General features: G+C 42.3%; 1 protein-coding gene across 1 annotated transcript in view; it reads left to right on the plus strand.

The window, feature by feature from the left end:
- The window catches only part of LOC117528778 (testisin-like), a 79,963-nt gene extending 64,985 nt beyond the window's left edge, over positions 1–14,978 (plus strand). The window contains exon 8 of the mRNA XM_034191403.1: positions 14,478–14,978. Coding sequence (XP_034047294.1) covers positions 14,478–14,906 — 429 coding nt within the window. The 3' untranslated portion in view covers positions 14,907–14,978. The remainder of the gene's footprint in view (positions 1–14,477) is intronic.
- The last annotated feature ends 4,387 nt before the right edge of the window (positions 14,979–19,365 follow it).

Raw genomic sequence — 19,365 nt, forward strand, 5'->3', positions numbered from 1 at the left:
ACTGCTTTTTTACATTTGCGCAATATCTCTAAAATTAGAAAGGTCTTGTCTCAGAGTGATGCTGAAAAACTAATTCATGCATTTATTTCCTCTAGGCTGGACTATTGTAATTCATTATTATCAAGTTGTCCTAAAAGTTCCCTGAAAAGCCTTCAGTTAATTCAAAATGCTGCAGCTAGAGTACTGATGGGGACTAGAAGGAGAGAGCATATTTCACTCATATTGGCCTCTCTTCATTGGCTTCCTGTTAATTCTAGAATAGAATTTAAAATTCTTCTTCTTACTTATAAGGTTTTGAATAATCAGGTCCCATCTTATCTTAGGGACCTCTTAGTACCATATCACCCCAATAGAGCACTTCGCTCTCAGACTGCAGGCTTACTTGTAGTTCCTAGGGTTTTTAAGACTAGAATGGGAGGCAGAGCCTTCAGCTTCTCAGGTTCCTCTCCTGTGGAACCAGCTCCCAATTCGGATCAGGGAGACAGACACCCTTTCTACTTTTAAGATTAGGCTTAAAACTTTCCTTTTTGCTAAAGCTTATAGTTAGGGCTGGATCAGGTGACCCTGAACCATCACTTAGTTATGCTGCTATAGACTTAGACTGCTGGGGTGTTCCCATGATGCACTGAGTGTTTCTTTCTCTTTTTGCTCTGTATGCACCACTCTGCATTTAATCATTAGTGATTGATCTCTGCTCTCTTCCACAGCATGTCTTTTTCCTGATTCTCTCCCCTCAGCCCCAACCAGTCCCAGCAGAAGACTGCCCCTCCCTGCGCCTGGTTCTGCTGGAGGTTTCTTCCTGTTAAAAGGGAGTTTTTCCTTCCCACTGTCGCCAAGTGCTTGCTCATAGGGGATCGTTTTGACCGTTGGGGTTTTTCTGTAATTATTGTATGGCTTTTGCCTTGCAATATAAAGCGCCTTGGGGCAACTGTTGTTGTGATTTGGCACTATATAAATAAAATTGATTTGATTTGATTTGATTATCTACTGTATCTACAATGTCAATTCCAATGTAGTTGGGACGTTGTGTAAAATTCAAACGAAAACAGAATACAATGATTTTCAAATCCTCTTCAACCTATATTCAATTGAATACACCACAAAGACAAGATATTTAATGTTCAAACTGATAAACTTTGTTTTTGTGCAAATATTTGCTCATTTCAAAAAAGCTGGGCCAGTGGTATGTTTACCACTGTGTTACATCTCATTTCCTTCTATCAGCACTCAATAAGAGTTTGGGAACTGAGGACACTAATTGTAAGTGTCATGATTGGGTGTAAAAGGAGCATCCCCAAAAGGCTCAGCTGTTCACAAGCAAAGATGGGGCGAAGATCACCACTTTGTGAACAACTGTGTGAAAAAATAGTCCAACAGTTAAAGAACAATGTTTCTCAACGTTTAACTGCAAGGACTTTAGGGATTCCATCATCAACTTCAGTCCATAATATAATCAGAAGATTCAGAGAATCTGGAGAACTTTCTACACATAAGCGGCAAGGCTGAAAACCAACACTGAATGCCCTTGACCTTCGATCCCTCAGGCGGCGCTGCATTAAAAATGACATCATTGTGTAAAGGATCTTACCGCGTGGGCTCAAGAACACTTCATAAAACCGTTGTCAGTTAACACAGTTTGTCACTACATCTACAAGTGCAAGTTAAAACTCTACCATGCAAAGCAACAGCCATACATCAACAACATCCAGAAACGCAGCCGCCTTCTCTGGGCCCTAGCTCATTTGAAATGGACAGACACAAAGTGGAAAAGTGTGCTGTGGTCTGATGAGTCCACATTTCAAATTGTTTTTGGACAAAAGAGGAAAAAGACAATCCAGATTGTTACCAGCGCAAAGTTCAAAAGCCAGCATCTGTGATGGTATGGGGGTGTGTTAGTGCCCATTGGCATGGGCAACTTACACAAACTGAGTACTTTCTGTTTCCAGTGCTCTACTCCTACAGCAGTGGAGAGCATAAATGACTACAGGCCTGTTGCACTTACACCTGTGGTCATGAAGTGCTTTGAAAGACTGGTCTCTCAGCACATCAGAGCCAGTCTGCCTCCCACTCTGGACCCCCACCAGTTTGCCTACAGGGCAAACCGCTCCACAGAGGACGCTATCACCACAGCTCTCCACACTGCGCTGAGCCACCTGGAGCACCAGGGGAGCTATGTGAGGATGCTCTTCCTGGACTTCAGCTCAGCTTTCAGCCAGATCATCCCGGAGATTCTGGTCCAGAAACTGACACATCTGCGCATCTCCACCCCCATCTGCCAGTGGATCAAGGACTTCCTCACAAACCGCCCACAGTACGTGAAACTTGGCCCCCACCTTTCCTGTAACATCACACTCAGTACTGGTTCCCCTCAAGGCTGTGTACTGAGCCCCCTCCTGTTCACCCTTTAACATGCACAACTGCTCTCTGACCCATCCCACAAACACCATCATAAAGTTTGCAGATGATACCACCGTGATTGGGCTCATCTCGGGGGGGATGAGACCGACTACAGAGACGAGGTAAATCGACTGACAGCGTGGTGTTCAGCTAACAACCTGCCGCTGAACACCACAAAAACAAAACAAATAACCCTGGACTTCAGGAAGAACAGGCTGACCCAGCCCTGCTCTACATCCAAGAGGACTGTGTAGAAAGGGTCAGCTCCATCAGGTTCCTGGGAAGGCAGCTCTTGGACAGCCTCTCATGGACTGCCAAAACCACACTGGTGGTGAAGAAAGCCCAGCAGCGACTCCACTTCCTGACGGTGCTCAGGAGAAACAATCTGGAGGAGAAACTGCTGGTGCTGTTCTTCAGAGCCAACATCAAGAGCATCCTGATGTACTGCATCACAGCGTGGTACAGGGGGTGCTCAGCAGCAGACAGGAGAGCGCTGCAGAGGGTGATCAAAATGGCCCAGGGGATCACTGGCTGCTCTCTGCCCAGCCTGGAAGACATTGCCAGCTCTCGCAACCTCAGCAGAGCTGCCAGCATCAGCAAAGACACATCCCACCCCAGCAACCAACTGTTTGACCTACAAACAGACTCAGGGAGCACAAGTTTCTTGTGCAATATCTGTAAACCATGTGCAATTTTCCCGTGCAAAATGATTCCACAGTTGTATATAATTCTCATTTTACATTTTACTTGGTCCACATTTATTTTATTTTACCTTATGTTTATATTAGTTGTACATACACTCGAAATAATTTACCGTTAAATATCACTATCTTTTATTTGGCTAAAAATAACTTGCACCACGGAAAGCACCTTTTTGGAGTTGCACTCAAATCTCGTAATGCAAATTACAATGACAATAAAGGCGATTCTGATTCTGATTCTTTTCTTTGTGATGTAATCATGTTTAATTTTTTGCATCCACTTCGCGTAGCCCTCAGCATACTGCTGCTAGGGAAGCAACAATGTGGCATAGTGTTGGGTATTTTCTCCTCCAAACATTTTTAAAACCTTTAACAAGACAAACAGAGTCAAGAAACACCAGTGAGACAGAAAGTCAAATTTTACGCGCGGAGTGCGGCCAGGCTGTACACCAAGGCTACACTAAAGTCTGGCCTGCTTTTCCGCTCTTTTTATTAAGAGACGCCCTCATCACATAAACAAGAAACTTGTCCTAAGGGTGGGGGTGATGACGCAAGACAAGTTTCTTCCCATAACATAAACGCATACGTCAATAAGTGCAGCTGTAAGGAAGAACACTTTCAGGTCAGCACATCTCGTTTGTCTGTTGCAGGTATCAGCTGTTCTGCATCTGCCTGAAGTGTCCTGTCTTTCACACTCCTTCACACTAAACACCACATCACAATAGTCAAAACGTTCTCTTACTCCCAGTCGTTAGAGGCTGCGAAAACAAAGTTATATTATAATAATAAGTACATCCAGCCCTTCATTCCCAGCTCAGATTGACCCCAGAGTGCTAAAACAAAATTGAATTCTCAGGATTGCATTAAGACAGGTGCAAAACAGCACATCTCCGTTCTCATGAGAAAGAAGACAAAGCTAAAACAAGGTTGAATAACACGTACATTCTCAGGGTGAAGTGCAAAACAGCACAACACCGTTCTCATGAGAAAGAAGACAAAGCTAAAACAAGGTTGAATAACACGTACATTCTCAGGGTGAAGTGCAAAACAGCACAACACCGTTCTCATGAGAAAGAAGACAAATGTACAAATGTTGAACAGTGATAACATATATACAAAATCCTTAACATTCCCCTCCTGTTTATCGCCTGTTAAACATACAGTAGGCATCACTCAGCTTAGCACTTCTTTTTGAGATTTTCACTAAGAGGTTCATCATGGTATGTTCTCTCTCTAGGCTTACACCCCAGAGGTGATGTCGTCATTGTCACCATCATCGGTGTCTGGGTCATCATACTTCCATTGGTCTGGGTACAGGTCAGGAGAGCCATCGTCCTCCTCGTTGTCGTCTGTCCCCAGAAGTGGATATGATGCCGGACCCCCTCCTGGTCCTGGACTTATTGCTGTGGTTATCATTCTATTTACAAGGCCTCGGAGACATGGAATACAACAACATCCACACAATGTTAGAATTGCAGCAAATACTGCTATAGACACTAATAGTGAAGAAATCAAAGACCTCCATTTTCCCATCCCTTCCAGCCACCAATCCCAGCCTTCGGTGTTTACTCCACTGTGCTCTTTCATCTTCCTGTTCAACGTCCTCAGCCCGTCAATGGCTTGAGTGAGACTGCCGTCTGCAGCCGTGTTGTTGGGAATGAATGTGCAGCATTGTTCTCCGAACATGGCACAAACACCTCCTTTCTCTGCCAACAACATATCCAGAGCAATACGATTCTGGAAGGCCATAAGGGACGTGGCTTCTAACTGTGAATGGACAGCCTTAAATCCTTCCTCAGTCCAATTTCCTAATTTCTGTACATTGTAGTGGATGTAGTTTATTCTGTCCACGTTTTTATTAATTGAGCACCACCAACAGATGGAAGATTCGAATCCAGCTGCTATTTGATTAACCAGTTTATACTCGTCAGGCACTCCCCTGGGGACTCCTATTGCGTCAATATATGTTGGATTTCCCACTCCTTTCCAATCTCTTTTCACTCTATGTCTGGCTATGCCTTTCTGCCAATCTTCAGGAATAAGAGAGGCTGCATATGTCGTAACGTCTTCAGGGGTCATGGGTATGGCTTCAACTGGTAACAATAATGATATTAATGCACAATAACCTGACACATTCCGTGGCAGTCTGTCAAAGATTCTGTTATCCCCACACCACCACCATACGTCACTCCTCCCGACAGGTTTGAATGTGGGAGTACTATGGACCACATTCTTACACCAGGCGGTGTGGTTTAAACTACCCAAAGTCTTACTTGTCCCTGTCAAGTGTACACATGTATGGTTAGCATGCCCAACTTTGCTTGAGAATAAAGGTTTAATCTTAGTCAATTTGGTCACTGGATAGATCTTGTCCCACTTAGAACAATTGTTGTTTGCCGCAATGTATGTCTGTGTCATAGCAGTCAGTAGACAGTCTTTGGGTAATGCTGCCGGTATTACCTGTAATATAGGTCTGGGTCCCATACATACAACACAGTCCTTCTTTGCTGCTAGTCCTGCTTGTTCTGCCATTAAAAGCCAATTGTTATTTTGTCCACTAATTCCTGTAGTTACTAGGAACCAGTCATCTGCCTTCATGTCTTTTGTGCCTTGTACAGACACCCCCTTTGCTTGTATGGGCACCCCCTTTGCTTGTATGGGCACCCCCTTTGCTTGTATGGACACCCCCTTTGACGTACTTAATTCGGTCAATATTGGTTGCTGTACTCTATCTGTTTCACAGAGGAAGAAATGGAAATATGGATCTTTTCCTTGTTTGTATACCCAAAGGAGGAACAACCAACAGTCTCCCTCTATATCAGGTGGGAATATGGTTCCTTTTTCTGTGGTATTCACCACTATAGACAGCTTATCATCTGTTTGATACATTTTGAGAATTTGACTCTGGTACTTAGCCCACTCGGTTTGTGCCCATCTTGGTGTCCATCTACTCCATTCATCGGCTACCAACGTTTCCCATCTCCTATCTTGTTGATCGTTGGTCATATACCATGAGAAACTATTTCCGTAATTAGTCCCTCTGTCACCATCCGGCATTCCATGGGTAAGACCACTATATGGTACAGAGATGATCACAGATGTACTTCTAGGAATGCAGGCTTGTACACCAAATCGGTACGCATTATTCCCATTACAGCTATGTACTGTGGCATTTATTATCGGACTGGGGTCTTCGTTACTTCTTTTTGGTCTCTGCAATCTGTGGATGTGATCCTTATTATCATGTCCCGTGCTCATGGCTTTTAATAATAATCCCAATTCAAAAAAAGAAAAGTAGCATAACAAGGACTGTCCGTGGGGTCCAGAAACCCTCGTTCTTTTTATTTTTTTCTTTCGCCATTTCTGCACACTACAGCACACCTATGTTCAGAACAGTGGCTTCTTAATGTCTTCTGCTAGCTTTCGTGTCTAACCTGGATCTTAACACCAAGCTCACACACTATTACTAGTCTTGTCCTACTGTTCTTACTGTTTGTCTGTGTCTGCAGAAATGACTTTCTTACAGTGAGTTAAATGAATCCATGTACTTCTTTCCCCAATTTTCAAAGCTGTGGGTGTTGTGAGTAGTACTTGATAGGGCCCTTCCCATTTAGGTGAATGCCAGTGTTTTCTCTTGATGCTTCTTATCAACACCCAGTCTCCAGGTACCACTTTAGGGTCCTCCTGTGGAGAAATGGGATCATCAGTGTTTGGAACTCTCCCTCGTTGTCCTTCTAACATTTTTCTCATGTAATCCGCCAAATTGGCTTCCTCAGGTACATCCCAAATTTGTCCATAATATGGCAATCGATATTTTCTGCCAAACAATGTTTCATACGGTGTCAACCCCATGGTACTAGTTATGTTTATATACATTTTTACCAAATCTACACAATGCGTCCATGGTCTGCCTGTTTCCTCCATTGTCTTTCTAAGTCTGTTTTTTACTGTTCCATTCATCCTTTCCACTAATCCGGCGCTTTGTGGATGATAAGAACAATGATTTTTGAGATTAACCTGTAGTGCTTCTCCTACGTATTGCACTATTGTATTAACAAAATGCGCTCCATTATCTGAATAAACTGTTTCTGGTATTCCAAATCGTGGGATGATGTCTTTGCATAATGCTTTAGCCACTGTAAGTGAATCTGCATGTTTTGTAGGGAACAATTCTACCCATTTTGAGAAGGCATCAATTATGACTAAACAAAATTCCTTCCCTTCATGTTTACTCAGCTGTATATAATCCATATGAATCACTTGAAAGGGATATTGTGGTGTTGGAAATTTACCTCTTTGGGGTCTCAAATTGCCTTGTGAGTTGTGTTTTGCACATATCATGCATGCTCTACAATGCTGTTTTGCATATGCATCGAACCCATAAAGACAAAAAATAGATTGCAATTGCGATATCATACCCCCTGATGAGACATGCGTCACGCCATGGCTCATAATAGCTGCCCATTTAAACATATTTTTTGGCAATATGGGTTTCTTTTGTGGTCATACGTACAAGTCATTTGCATACGTAGCTCCTTTAGCTATCCACATTTGTTTTTCTCTGTCTGTTGCCTGCTGTTGCATGTCAGCAAGCAGTGTATGACCTAAATGCAAATCTGGAGTAGTTTCCTGTACAACAAAAATAGAAGAAGCTGCTGCTGCCTCTTTTGCTGCTCTGTCAGCAAAATCATTTCCTTTTGAAACACTGTCAGAGCCATTGGTGTGAGCCGCACATTTGCATATAGCAATTTGTTGAGGCAACTTCACAGCTTGCAGTAGGGCAGTTAGGAGAGTGGCATGAGTCACTGGCTTTCCAGACGATGTCACCATTCCACGCTCCTCCCACAGTTTTGCAAACACATGCACTGTGCTGAAAGCGTACTGGCTGTCCGTATAAATTGATACGGCCGTACCTTGAAACAGATAGCAAGCTGCAGTTAAAGCAACTAATTCAGCTGCTTGTGCTGAAAATGACGATGGCAATGAAGCAGAATCTAATACTTCTGAATTTGTGACGACAGCATATCCAGATTGTGTTTGTCCATAAGCATTTTTGGTGGAAGAACCATCCACATACACGATTGTACTGTTTGGGATGGGTGTGTCCTGGAGGTCTGGGCGTGCTTTCGTACAGACCGTAGCTACATCAAGACAATTGTGCGGCTCACCATCCTCAGGTAAAGGTATCAATGTGGATGGATTCAATGTTGTACAGCGCTCTACCGTAAGGTGTGGCTGTGATAATAGCAAGGACATGCACGAAAGATGTCTTGCTGGGGACAAAAGGCTCATGTTTGTCTGCAACAGAAGTGCAGAAACTGCATGTGGAACTTCCAGTGTCAACTGATGGAATAGAACAACATTACTGCTACTTTGAACAGCCATAGAGGCTGCAACAACAGCCTGTACATGGTGGTAGAGCACTTGCTACTGCATCCAATTTAGATGAGTAGTAGGCAACTGGCCTTAATTTTGAGCCATACACTTGAACCAAAACACTAGTCATGAACTTATTCTTACAATCAGCTGTTTGAATGAATGGTTTACTATAATCTGGTAGTGCCAAAACTGTGGATGACACTAATGTTTGTTTTACTTTTACAAGAGCTTCCTCAGCATCTCTGTTCCATTCCAACACGGTTGACATTGAAATATCATCTTTGTACATCAGATCAGAAAGTGGACTAGTCAACTCTGCATAGCAAGGAATCCATGCCCTGCAGTAATTAGTCAATCCAAGAAATGACATCATCTGCTTTTTGGTTTGTGGTTTTGGAGCGTGCAAAATTGCTTCCTTCCTGTCAGACAGGATCGTGCGCCCTGTGGCTGATAACTCATGTCCTAAATATTTTACTTTATCCCTACACAACTGAACTTTGTTTTTACTCACTCTGTGGCCATTGTCAAATAAGAAACATAATAATGCTACTGTGTCAGTTATGCAGTTTTCTCGTGTGTCAGAGGCAATCAAAATGTCATCAACATACACTAATAGTTGGCTATCTGCCGGTGGAACAAAATTGGCTAAACATGCTGACATGACTTGAGAATAAATAGTTGGACTCTCTGCGTAACCCTGCGGTAATCTGGTAAATGTATATCGTTGTCCTTTAAAGGTAAAAGCAGACCAGAATTGACTATCTGGATGTACTGGCACAGAGAAAAATGCATTACTTATGTCAATTACTGAGAATCTATTAGAATTTGGTCTCAGCGAATTTAACAAGGTGTGTGGATCTGGGACACATGGTGCTCTTTTAATCACAGCAGCATTTACTGCCTGCAGATCTTGAATCATTCTCCACCCCACTGAGGGCGGAGCCTTTTTCACAGGAAATATGGGTGTGTTACATGGTGAATCTGGACATGGCACTATTACTCCTGCTGTTAATAAATCCTCTATTACTGGCCTGATTCCGTCAATTGCATCAGGTTTCAATGGATACTGTCTTACACATGGTCTGTATTCTGTTTTTGGCCTTATAACTACAGGTTGTGCATTTTTAATCAGTCCTACGTCTGAAGGACCTGTTGTCCACAATCCTGACGGTACTGAAGAGAGAAGAGCATCCTCTTCAGGACTCAACTGAAACACTCAGGATTGTGAAGTGGACGCATCAATGTGTGTTCCAGCTGTCAGCACCAATGAGACATTAACTGGCACTTTATACAACTTGGTTGATGGACTGAACTCCGTTCGTGGTCCAACTCTACTCCAATCAGAGGCTGTCAAAGCTGTTATGACTGTCAGTCCCAATTCTTGCCATTCTGTCAAATATGGCTTACAAAGTGACATATGTAATGGCATACCTGTGAATCTCAATTTTGATACATCTTCAGTGGCACCTGTTACTGTTATGACAGCTGTTGAGTTGCCATCATGAATCAAATCGGTCATTGTCAGTTTCACAGGTGAAACATTTTTCAATTTAGTTTCATAGTCACCATCCGGACCTGGAGGATCTTTATGCCACATTGTGACATGCAGGTCAGGTGGTGACATCTGTTGTTCAGGATTTTTTAGTAGGGCTGTCGCTTGCAAGACGACATCTTTACCCCATCCTGCAGCATCTTCTTCTGAGATGTCAAATGTATAGTAATAGTGGAATGTGGGGTCATCGCTTTCTTCTCTTACCATGTTAACGCCTCCTGTGCGTTCAACAACTAATTTCCCTTGTTCCACAATTATGGACAAGCCCAATGCAGTCAATCCGTCTCGTCCTAGGAGGTTAACTGGACATTGTGGCATGCTCAACACTGACATAGTACATGTCAGGCCAAGTGGATCTGTCAACATTATGGGTTTGGTGATAGGGACGTCTGATGTTTGTCCATTTGCAGAGCGAACCCTAAAGATTTCGTTGCTTAATTGATGGACAGGTATGTTGTCATTACATGTGGTTCTACATGCTCCTGTATCACAAAGGAATGTCACTGGTCGTCCATTTACCAACAAAGTCACTTCTGGTTTTGGTACCGGATTTCCCAGCAAGGCACACAGATCCATATCACAATCAGACTGCCTATCTGATGTGGAATCATGGATTATGGATTCTAGTCATTGTGGATACTGTGGCTGCGGAGGATTATTCCGTTGTGGAATTCCTCCTGCTGCTCCCTCAGTAGGTGGATTCGGACAATTTCTATACATATGTCCCTCTCTTCCACAGTTCCAACAAATCAGGGGACCACGTGGTGGCCCTCCCTGTCTGTGCTGCTGTTGTGGTTGCCATGGTCCTTGACGTTGTGGCTGTCCACCTTGTCTATTTTGCCATGGCTTTTTGGGGCGTTTGCACTGCTTCTGCTGTCTTAAGTTACCCTGCTGGTAATATATTTCATCATCTCCATGTGCTACATACACTCCTTTGTCGCTGTTTCTTGTCTTTTTCTGCTTTAAGACTTCTTCTGCATGACAGCAGTGTGTATGTGTTTCTTCCAATGTGCCTGTAGGCAATCCAATCCAATGTTTCTGTATCCAAGCTTTTATATCCTTATTGGAATGTTGGATCAGAGCGTTTTTCAATTGTTGTTCATACACAGATGTTTCTGGCAATATGCCACTATGGACCCTGAATACACTCTCAAACCTGCACCTAAACTCTGTCCATGGCTCTCCTTCTTTCTGAGTTGTCCTGGTAATTTCAGTATAATTTATCTTTGGTCCTAACACTCCTTTTGCACGTGTAATCATAGCTTCCACTCTTGTTTTCAAGACTAGATCATCATGTGTCAGTGGTACGCCTTGTTGATCTGCAGGATTCCAGTCTCCGCGTACCTGACTCCATTTAGGGCCACATGCTTTCATCCACACCTGTTGGACTTCAGGTCCATTAAGGTGGTAAGATGTTCTAATGTTTTCTATATCCTGCATAAAGCCCTCGATATCGACATGTGGCGATGGTATCATGTCGACTGCTGCTTTGATATCATCAGCATTCCATGTCCGATAAACGAGCATGGTTGGTAGCTGTCCTGCTGTTCCTGCACGAGGATTTGGTACTTCTATCATAGGATAGGCACCTCCCTGATCACTATGTTCCACCATGGGAGGGGCTGTAGGCACTTTCGCTTGACTGCGTGTTTGTGGTTTTTCTGGTTTTTCTCTTTTTACCTTAGGTTTTACTGCCAAATCATACTGTGGTGGCGGTACATCGTCATAAAGGTCTCTTTGTCACCGACGATCCAGCCGGCGGTGGTTGTTGAGGCTGTTCTGGTTCTCTGTGCTGAATTATCACATCTTCTTCTGCCTTACCTACAGCTTTCTTTTTCCTCGCTTTCTCTAATCGTCGCTTCTCTGCTCCTTTCTGTCTGTTCTCTGCTTCCTCCTCCCAAAATGCCACTAAATCTGCCCCTACTTTCTGCATCTTTTTCTCATCACCTTTATGTTCCCGTTCTAATTCCTTCTTCAGCTTTTGTATGCTGATCAGGTTCAGTCGTCCGTCAAAGTCATGTTTATTTATCCAGGTCTCCAATTTCTTTGTTGCTTTTGGATTTTTTGCTTCCATAAATTTCCAGTCGTCAGTTGATAAATTTCCCTTATTTATAGACGTCTTACCCCCCATTTTTATTATCCCTTGTTATAATTTGGACTTCAGACGGGGGCACACCTAGGGTGTTCTAAATCTGAAGTTTTCACACTTTCTTTGGACGTGACAATTAATTTGCCGTCGTGTGGTTGATTCCTTTCACCTCCCCGTAGGAAGCGGAATCACTTGCCTGCTGCTTCCACACGCACGGTTGTCACTAACGTTGTCCAAAGTATTACACTTTCACACAGTTATTTACACTTACACAAAACACTATTTACACATAGAAACACTTTTTAATAATCGTACGCGTATTCTTATGCCAGGGGAGCTCGCCCTTCCGTGAAATTTAACTAATGTCCTGCATTAGGGGACTCCGCCGTCCCTGCCAAATTTAACTGCTTTTTTACAGTGCACCCGGGATTTCCTTTACGTATTAAAACAGAGGAGTCCGTATCCTCCTTCCGGAATTTAACTACGGGCGTCCCTCGCAACCGTAGAGGAGTCCGCCCTCCTTACAGAGTTTAACTGCTTTGCATTAACAGACGATTCTGTATCATCGCTTACGGAGTTTAACTGTTTTATGTGATCACTTTTATCCCCTACCGGTACGCGTATATAAACAGAGGAGTCCGCACCCTCCTTACAGAGTTTAACTGCTTTGCATTAACAGACGATTCTGTATCATCGCTTGCGGAATTTAACTGTTTATGTGATCTGATCACCACTCACTCAGTACTATTTACAAAGAAATTTTACTCACTGACTCGACCTCCTGTCTGTCTTCTTCGGGAAAATCTCGTCAACCAGACGATGCCAACGGTGGTCGACAATTGCAGACACGATCAATCGATCGGACCTTGGCCAAGGATTTACGTCTGGACTTGACGACCTCCGCTGGACACCTCCGGTATTGTTGAAATCCCGGACGAGCCCCCAATCAATGTTGGGTATTTTCTCCTCCAAACATTTTTAAAACCTTTAACAAGACAAACAGAGTCAAGAAACACCAGTGAGACAGAAAGTCAAATTTTACGCGCGGAGTGCGGCCAGGCTGTACACCAAGGCTACACTAAAGTCTGGCCTGCTTTTCCGCTCTTTTTATTAAGAGACGCCCTCATCACATAAACAAGAAACTTGTCCTAAGGGTGGGGGTGATGACGCAAGACAAGTTTCTTCCCATAACATAAACGCATACGTCAATAAGTGCAGCTGTAAGGAAGAACACTTTCAGGTCAGCACATCTCGTTCGTCTGTTGCAGGTATCAGCTGTTCTGCATCTGCCTGAAGTGTCCTGTCTTTCACACTCCTTCACACTAAACACCACATCACAATAGTCAAAACGTTCTCTTACTCCCAGTCGTTAGAGGCTGCGAAAACAAAGTTATATTATAATAATAAGTACATCCAGCCCTTCATCCCCAGCTCAGATTGACCCCAGAGTGCTAAAACAAAATTGAATTCTCAGGATTGCATTAAGACAGGTGCAAAACAGCACATCTCCGTTCTCATGAGAAAGAAGACAAAGCTAAAACAAGGTTGAATAACACGTACATTCTCAGGGTGAAGTGCAAAACAGCACAACACCGTTCTCATGAGAAAGAAGACAAATGTACAAATGTTTAACAGTGATAACATATATACAAAATCCTTAACACATAGAGCTGCTTAACTTGGTGTTGTCAGTATGCCACAATATGCAACTCTACACTGGCCATGGTGTGAAATGGGCTTCAGTAATCAGTAATGTGCTCTGTGAGGCCAATCTGGAAAGGAAAAAGGGTGATCATATCTAAGAATTGTAACTAATGTAAGGGTGTCCCATGGCTCTTTGTATAGGGGAAAGTGCTTGCAATGAATATTCTAAATATGATTCAGTGCTAGCTACTTGCTAGCAGTCTAGCATTATGCCCAGGAATTCAACCATCGACCGCATTCCAGCTCTGCAAGTATGAATAGAATGTAATTGTGAGTATCAACAGCGTTTCTTTGCAGCCTATTTTGATTTTGGCAAGGAATTTAGATTCAGTTGATTGGACTGCTCTCTGGGACATCCTGGGACACACGCACATGTGTGACGAGTGAGTGTGTAGATTTCGGCGCGATCTCAACTGGCAGTAAGGATCTAAAGAGTCGCATCCATAAACCCAGATTCATCATGAATGTTCCACACAGAATCATCTGCCCTCATCCCTGCATGCAGTAGCCAGACAGCAGAACGGTCTGCCATGTCAGGGCACGTAACACCTGATTGTACGGTTTACTGTCTGTCACTTACAGAAAACATGTTAATGCACCATTAAAAAACAAAGTATTTCCACTCAAATGATGACCTCTTCTCTTGTGTGTTCAGACTAATGCTGGAGGACCTCTGATGTGTAAGGTGGATGGTTCCTGGTATCAGGTGGCAGTTTTACGAGTTGGCAACACCACCAGTGGTATAAGCCAAGCTCAGAGGAGTCTCACTATAATGGTCTTCCCTGAAATGAATCGGTTCAAGTCCTTCCTGGATAATACTGTGGGTGGGTTCTTACCAGGATCTGTGAGGAGCAAAGCAATGTCACCAATCATCGATGGCAACATGACCACAAGCACAACCACTGCCACAAATACAAGAACAAACATAACCACAGCTCCTCCTGTTTCCATGTTGTCCACAGACAGCAGCACCACTGCAGGTTCTCCACCTCATTCTCCCTTCCTCTCCTTCTTCAATCTTCTCCTTTTCTCTGTGTCTCCACCTCTGCTTGTTGAAAGAACCTTGATGTCCAACCATGTTTAATCTGTATATACAGTAGTGTTCAGAATAGTAGTGCTATGTGACTAAAAAGATTAATCCAGGTTTTCTCACAAATCCAACAAGACAAAGCATTCATGATATGCACACTCTTAAGGCTATGAAATTGGGCTATTAGTAAAAAAAAAAAAGTAGAAAAGGGGGTGTTCACAATAATAGTAGTGTGTCATTCAGTCAGTGAGTTTGTCAGTTTTGTGGAACAAACAGGTGTGAATCAGGTGTCCCCTATTTAAGGATGAAGCCAGCACCTGTTGAACATGCTTTTCTCTTTGAAAGCCTGAGGAAAATGGGACGTTCAAGACATTGTTCAGAAGAACAGCGTAGTTTGATTAAAAAGTTGATTGGAGAGGGGAAAACTTATACACAGGTGCAAAAAAATTATAGGCTGTTCATCTACAATGATCTCCAATGCTTTAAAATGGGCAAAAAAAAAAAAACAGAGACGCGTGGAAGAAAACAGAAAACAACCATCAAAATGGATAGAAGAATAACCAGAATGGCAAACCAGTTTTATTTGTTATTATCTATCGTCCTCCTGGTCGTTACTGTGAGTTTCTCTGTGAATTTTCAGACCTTTTGTCTGACTTAGTGCTTAGCTCAGATAAGATAATTATAGTGGGCGATTTTAACATCCACACAGATGCTGAGAATGACAGCCTCAGCACTGCATTTAATCTATTATTAGACTCTATTGGCTTTGCTCAAAAAGTAAATGAGTCCACCCACCACTTTAATCATATCTTAGATCTTGTTCTGACTTATGGTATGGAAATGGAAGACTTAACAGTATTCCCTGAAAACTCCCTTCTGTCTGATCATTTCTTAATAACATTTACATTTACTCTGATGGGCTACCCAGCAGTGGGGAATAAGTTTCATTACACTAGAAGTCTTTCAGAAAGCGCTGTAACTAGGTTTAAGGATATGATTCCTTCTTTATGTTCTCTAATGCCATATACCAACACAGTGCAGAGTAGCTACCTAAACTCTGTAAGTGAGATAGAGTATCTCATCAATAGTTTTACATCCTCATTGAAGACAACTTTGGATGCTGTAGCTCCTCTAAAAAAGAGAGCTTTAAATCAGAAGTGCCTGACTCCGTGGTATAACTCACAAACTCGTAGCTTAAAGCAGATAACCCGTAAGTTGGAGAGGAAATGGCGTCTCACTAATTTAGAAGATCGTCACTTAGCCTGGAAAAAGAGTCTGTTGCTCTATAAAAAAGCCCTCCGTAAAGCTAGGACATCTTTCTACTCATCACTAATTGAAGAAAATAAGAACAACCCCAGGTTTCTTTTCAGCACTGTAGCCAGGCTGACAAAGAGTCAGAGCTCTATTGAGCTGAGTATTCCATTAACTTTAACTAGTAATGACTTCATGACTTTCTTTGCTAACAAAATTTTAACTATTAGAGAAAAAAATTACTCATAACCATCCCAAAGACGTATCGTTATCTTTGGCTGCTTTCAGTGATGCCGGTATTTGGTTAGACTCTTTCTCTCCGATTGTTCTGTCTGAGTTATTTTCATTAGTTACTTCATCCAAACCATCAACATGTTTATTAGACCCCATTCCTACCAGGCTGCTCAAGGAAGCCCTACCATTATTTAATGCTTCGATCTTAAATATGATCAATCTATCTTTGTTAGTTGGCTATGTACCACAGGCTTTTAAGGTGGCAGTAATTAAACCATTACTTAAAAAGCCATCACTTGACCCAGCTATCTTAGCTAATTATAGGCCAATCTCCAACCTTCCTTTTCTCTCAAAAATTCTTGAAAGGGTAGTTGTAAAACAGCTAACTGATCATCTGCAGAGGAATGGTCTATTTGAAGAGTTTGTCAGGTTTTAGAATTCATCATAGTACAGAAACAGCATTAGTGAAGGTTACAAATGATCTTCTTATGGCCTCGGACAGTGGACTCATCTCTGTGCTTGTTCTGTTAGACCTCAGTGCTGCTTTTGATACTGTTGACCATAAAATTTTATTACAGAGATTAGAGCATTCCATAGGTATTAAAGGCACTGCGCTGCGGTGGTTTGAATCATATTTGTCTAATAGATTACAATTTGTTCATGTAAATGGGGAATCTTCTTCACAGACTAAAGTTAATTATGGAAATCCACAAGGTTCTGTGCTAGGACCAATTTTATTCACTTTATACATGCTTCCCTTAGGCAGTATTATTAGACGGTATTGCTTAAATTTTCATTGTTACGCAGATGATACCCAGCTTTATCTATCGATGAAGCCAGAGGACACACACCAATTAGCTAAACTGCAGGATTGTCTTACAGACATAAGGACATGGATGACCTCTAATTTCCTGCTCAGATAAAACTGAAGTTATTGTACTTGGCCCCACAAATTTTAGAAACATGGTGTCTAACCAGATCCTTACTCTGGATGGCATTACCCTGACCTCTAGTAATACTGTGAGAAATCTTGGAGTCATTTTTGATCAGGATATGTCATTCAAAGTGCATATTAAACAAATATGTAGGACTGCTTTTTTGCATTTACGCAATATCTCTAAAATCAGAAAGGTCTTGTCTCAGAGTGATGCTGAAAAACTAATTCATGCATTTATTTCCTCTAGGCTGGACTATTGTAATTCATTATTATCAGGTTGTCCTAAAAGTTCCCTAAAAAGCCTTCAGTTAATTCAAAATGCTGCAGCTAGAGTACTGACGGGGACTAGAAGGAGAGAGCATATCTCACCCATATTGGCCTCTCTTCATTGGCTTCCTGTTAATTCTAGAATAGAATTTAAAATTCTTCTTCTTACTTATAAGGTTTTGAATAATCAGGTCCCATCTTATCTTAGGGACCTTGTAGTACCATATCACCCCAATAGAGCGCTTCGCTCTCAGACTGCAGGCTTACTTGTAGTTCCTAGGGTTTGTAAGAGTAGAATGGGAGGCAGAGCCTTCAGCTTTCAGGCTCCTCTCCTGTGGAACCAGCTCCCAATTCAGATCAGGGAGACAGACACCCTCTCTACTTTTAAGATTAGGCTTAAAACTTTCCTTTTTGCTAAAGCTTATAGTTAGGGCTGGATCAGGTGACCCTGAACCATCCCTTAGTTATGCTGCTATAGACGTAGACTGCTGGGGGGTTCCCATGATGCACTGTTTCTTTCTCTTTTTGCTCTGTATGCACCACTCTGCATTTAATCATTAGTGATCGATCTCTGCTCCCCTCCACAGCATGTCTTTTTCCTGGTTCTCTCCCTCAGCCCCAACCAGTCCCAGCAGAAGACTGCCCCTCCCTGAGCCTGGTTCTGCTGGAGGTTTCTTCCTGTTAAAAGGGAGTTTTTCCTTCCCACTGTAGCCAAGTGCTTGCTCACAGGGGGTCGTTTTGACCGTTGGGGTTTTACATAATTATTGTATGGCCTTGCCTTACAATATAAAGCGCCTTGGGGCAACTGTTTGTTGTGATTTGGCGCTATATAAAAAGATTGATGGCAAAGGCTCACCCATTGATCAGCTCCAGAATGATCAAAGACGGTCTGGAGTTACCTGTAAGTTTCAGTTTATTTGCCATTTGCAGTAAAACTACATTGGAAAAAAATGTTGCAAGAGCTTAGTGTGCATAAACATACATTTTAAAAACATGGACACAAAGACATAATAAATAATAAATAAATAAATAGATAACACTTGCCACAATAAAAGCAATAAGAGCCATAACAGATAATAAAAATAGTAAAGTGCTTGTCAGTCAGTGTGCACAGTTCAAAGCCATCACAGCTTGTGGAAAGAAGCACGAGATGTGGTGCATTTAATAGAACGATAGCATTTCCCAGAAGGAAGGAGCTCAAATATGTTCTTAGCAGGATGGGTGGGGTCATTAATGATCAGTAATGCCCGCGAAAGAAGCCTGCCTTTAAAAATGTCCTCCAGGGCTGGCAGCTCACAGCCTATTACCCTCTGAGCAGAACACACCACTCTGTTTAAAGCTTTTTTTTCTTTACATGTAAGATTTCCAAACCACACAGAGATACAGTTTATAAGGAGGCTTTCAACAGCACAGTGATAAAAATTTAAAAGAATGTGCTTATTTAGAGTAAACTCCTTAAGTTTGCGTAAAAAATAGAGCCGCTGTCTGGACTTTTTGGCAATAGTTTGAGTGTTAGCATGCCAGCTCAAATCATTAGAAAGGGTCACACCAAGAAATTTCACACTGTCAACCCTCTGTACCTCTGTGTTGTTAATAATAATAGGCAAGTGAATGTTGCTTTTCCCAAAGTCAATAATCAGTTCATTTGTTTTGGAAGTATTAAGAACTAAATGATTTTGTTCACTCCACTGGACTACATACTGAACCTCTGACCGATAGTCATCACCATCTGAATTAACAAGACCAATAACAGTAGTATCATCTGCATATTTGATGATCATATTATTGGGAAAAGACGCAACACAATCATATGTGTACAAATTG

Source organism: Thalassophryne amazonica, chromosome 16 (genome assembly GCF_902500255.1).
Source record: "Thalassophryne amazonica chromosome 16, fThaAma1.1, whole genome shotgun sequence".
In the NCBI taxonomy this organism is placed as follows: domain Eukaryota; kingdom Metazoa; phylum Chordata; class Actinopteri; order Batrachoidiformes; family Batrachoididae; genus Thalassophryne; species Thalassophryne amazonica.